General features: G+C 38.8%; 1 protein-coding gene across 1 annotated transcript in view; it reads left to right on the top strand.

Annotated features, from left to right (window-relative positions):
- The first annotated feature begins 1,432 nt into the window (after positions 1–1,432).
- The window catches only part of LOC118478214 (atrial natriuretic peptide receptor 1-like), a 12,856-nt gene continuing 11,241 nt past the window's right edge, over positions 1,433–3,047 (top strand). The window contains exons 1-2 of the mRNA XM_035971356.1: positions 1,433–1,668; positions 2,046–2,156. Coding sequence (XP_035827249.1) covers positions 1,608–1,668; positions 2,046–2,156 — 172 coding nt within the window. The 5' untranslated portion in view covers positions 1,433–1,607. The remainder of the gene's footprint in view (positions 1,669–2,045; positions 2,157–3,047) is intronic.

Here is a 3,047-nt window from a genome sequence, read left to right as displayed (position 1 = left end):
AGAGAGAGAGAGAGAGTATGTATGTTTGTATATGTGTGTGTTGGTGTGCGTTTGTGTTTGTTTGCTACTACGTGTACATTTCAGGCCTCATCATTATCATTGCCTTTCTCACCCTGCAACAGGGTAAAGGCCACGGACAAACACCTTCCACCTTTCTCTATCCTGGGCTAGCCTCTTGATGTTATTCCATGTCTTCCCACTTTACTGTACATCGATGTCTGTGATTCTGCTCCAGGTTCCATGCGGCCTTCCCCTTGATCTCTTACCCTGTGGGTTCCAATCCAAAACTTTCTTTGTTATGCCCTTGTCTTCATCCGAAGCATCATTTGTCATTGTAGGCCTACTACACAGTATATATATCTACGTTAACATAAAACTACCAATAATATTGTATAGGTAAACGTACAAGGAAATCGTGTTGCCCCACATTTCTCCTAAAAGCATCCCCGCGTGATTTTCCATTGATCAGTTTGATATGTCACACCAGACAGGGCCGAAATGAAAATGTACACCCGTTTAACCGTGATTCTGTTTACTGTAGCGTCATATAAGGCCCGCTACGAAGTCCAATTAGATGGAATAAATTTTATTTCAGAAGCTGTGACCTTCAACCTTTATTCGTTATGTTATTTCCCGACAACATTTTAAACGTGAAAGAGTGGCACGGTTACATTGCTAACAAGGAACCTTCCACTCGCCTAATAAATAAGGAAACGTCTCCTATAAATTTCGTTCAAAATATATCACAAAACCTCTTTACAGAAAGTTCAAAGCACAATAGCATTTTAAGCGCAGACAAATTAAACATAAATCTGACTCAGCAACTTCAGAAGGGTTATAGTCATAGTAACTGTATTGACTTTTTAACGTATTAGTGTTCCCCCAAAATACTCAATGATAGGAAATTATTTCCCGAGCTTTTGTAGGCCTATCTGTATATAAAAGACAATTTCATTTCATGAGTGTAGAAATAAAATAAATTCATTTCAGATGTAAAACTCGTGGGTCCACAGCAAAATAATTATGTTCGCCTGACCTCGCCTTGGAATGTGAGCCAACATTAAGTTTTGCAAACCATTTTTGGCAAGAAACAGGTTGTACATTCTGTATGATGACCGAGAATCATATGATACCAATTGAATCTTTTAAAGATAAATGACTTTTTAACATCTTTTCTTAAATAGGCGGGTTTTTTTGTATAAATAAGACGATATATCTAAATCACATTGCGCTTAGTTAAACTTTCCTTTTTGAAGAGATCTAACTGGTCCGTATTTGTATGCTATTCTTTGCTTCTTTTTTCCCCTTGTTCTTTTTCATTACTGTCTAAATAAATTTTCAATTTATCTTTTTTCTTTACATTTTCTTGTACGGCTTCGCCTTGCGGTACATGCCCAACATAAAGTAGGCCTACTTCCACTCTCAGGGATTGCGGTATAATAATTATGCATAGCTGAAAGACTTGGCTTTAGCTATATACCCAAATAAAAAGGCACTTCCTTTTACAGGGATTACGGTATCTCCATCATTCCCACTTGGGAAGACATGGTCGCTTGAAAGCCTCGAACGTACTCGTTGACTGCCGGTGGACGTGCAAACTGGCGCACATGACCATCCCGTGCCTCACTGCTCCACTAGTCGTGGATGACGTCGACATGAACTACACGAGTGAGAATCTTTATTTAACAATAGATGTGTGATAGGGGTTTTTTGTTTGTGACATTACTCTCTATGTTTTATTTGCGTGAACTCCTTCTCGTTTATTATAACAGTGGTTATACGATCAATTGTATTACTAAATGTAATGATAATACATGTATTGAGTAAGAGAAGCAGTAACACTGCAGGAGGAGAAGGAAGAAGGAGAAATGATGATAATGATGATGATGCTGATGATGATGAAAAAGATAATTATATGGATGATGATGATGATGGTGGTGGTGGTGATAATGATGATGATGATGATGATGATGATGATGATGATGATGATGATGATGATGATGATGATGATGATGATGATGATGATGATGGAATATACTCTACAGATTTCCTGGCGACACCTCCGGAGGTACTCCGTGACCCAACGATAGGCGTGCCCGGCACCAAAGCAGGTGACGTGTACTCTTTTGGCATCGTGCTGCTGGAGATCTTTACTGGTGAGTCAGTCGCTGGTACCTTAGCAAAGACTAGCATATCTTGAGTAAATTATAATCACACGAATCTGAATGTGCGCACACAAAGACACACACGCAAACACACACACATACTCTCTCTCTCTCTCTCTCTCTCTCTCTCTCTCTCTCTCTCTCTCTCTCTCTCTATTGTTCCTCGTTCTTTCATTCTCTCACTTTCTCTAGCTCTTTACTTCTTTTCTTTCTTGCTGCTAACACTGTCTGTCTGTCTTGCTTTTCCCGTGCACCAAATTGTCATTATCGTGACAATGTGCTTCTCTTTATTCATACAAAAATCAAACCAGCTGTGAGAGAAGTCATAGTTATATTCAGCTTATTTTCTTTCGGTTAACTGCTGTTTTTGAATTAAGCCTGTTCGGTTTAAGCGGACTCCAATATAATTATAGTCTGGGCAACACCAAATGGACAACCTGTCGACCTCATTACACAGAATCCAAGTGGCGAATTGCGCTGGGGGTTTTTTGCGTGCGCCTATGAATTCCAAAAGACTTAACAAATCTCGATTTTCGTGCATATGCGATAAATATAAAGCGGTTTTTTCTTTATAATCATTAGTATTTAATTACAGTCTAGGCGGGGCGCTTTGCTTAGAACAAGAACGGTAGTTGAGTGTTGGGGTATTTTTGTTTTGTTTGCTTAACCTATTTTCTTCTTTTGAACTGACCACGTGTGCCGCAAGACTGAATTGTTGTTTGTCCTGGAGTTGGTGGATGTGTTTATTTGGACTAAACAAATTAGGTATAAATACTGTGTCAAATTTCTGTCATACTTTCACAGTCTTTGAGATTGCACACGTTTCAATTTGCTGTCACTTTTCTTCATTAATGATCATGGTTAGATTAATTAATTTTCACC

This window comes from Aplysia californica, unplaced genomic scaffold, assembly GCF_000002075.1.
Source record: "Aplysia californica isolate F4 #8 unplaced genomic scaffold, AplCal3.0 scaffold00422, whole genome shotgun sequence".
Classification (NCBI taxonomy): Eukaryota; Metazoa; Mollusca; class Gastropoda; order Aplysiida; family Aplysiidae; genus Aplysia; species Aplysia californica.
This window is presented reverse-complemented; position numbering and strand designations above follow the sequence as displayed.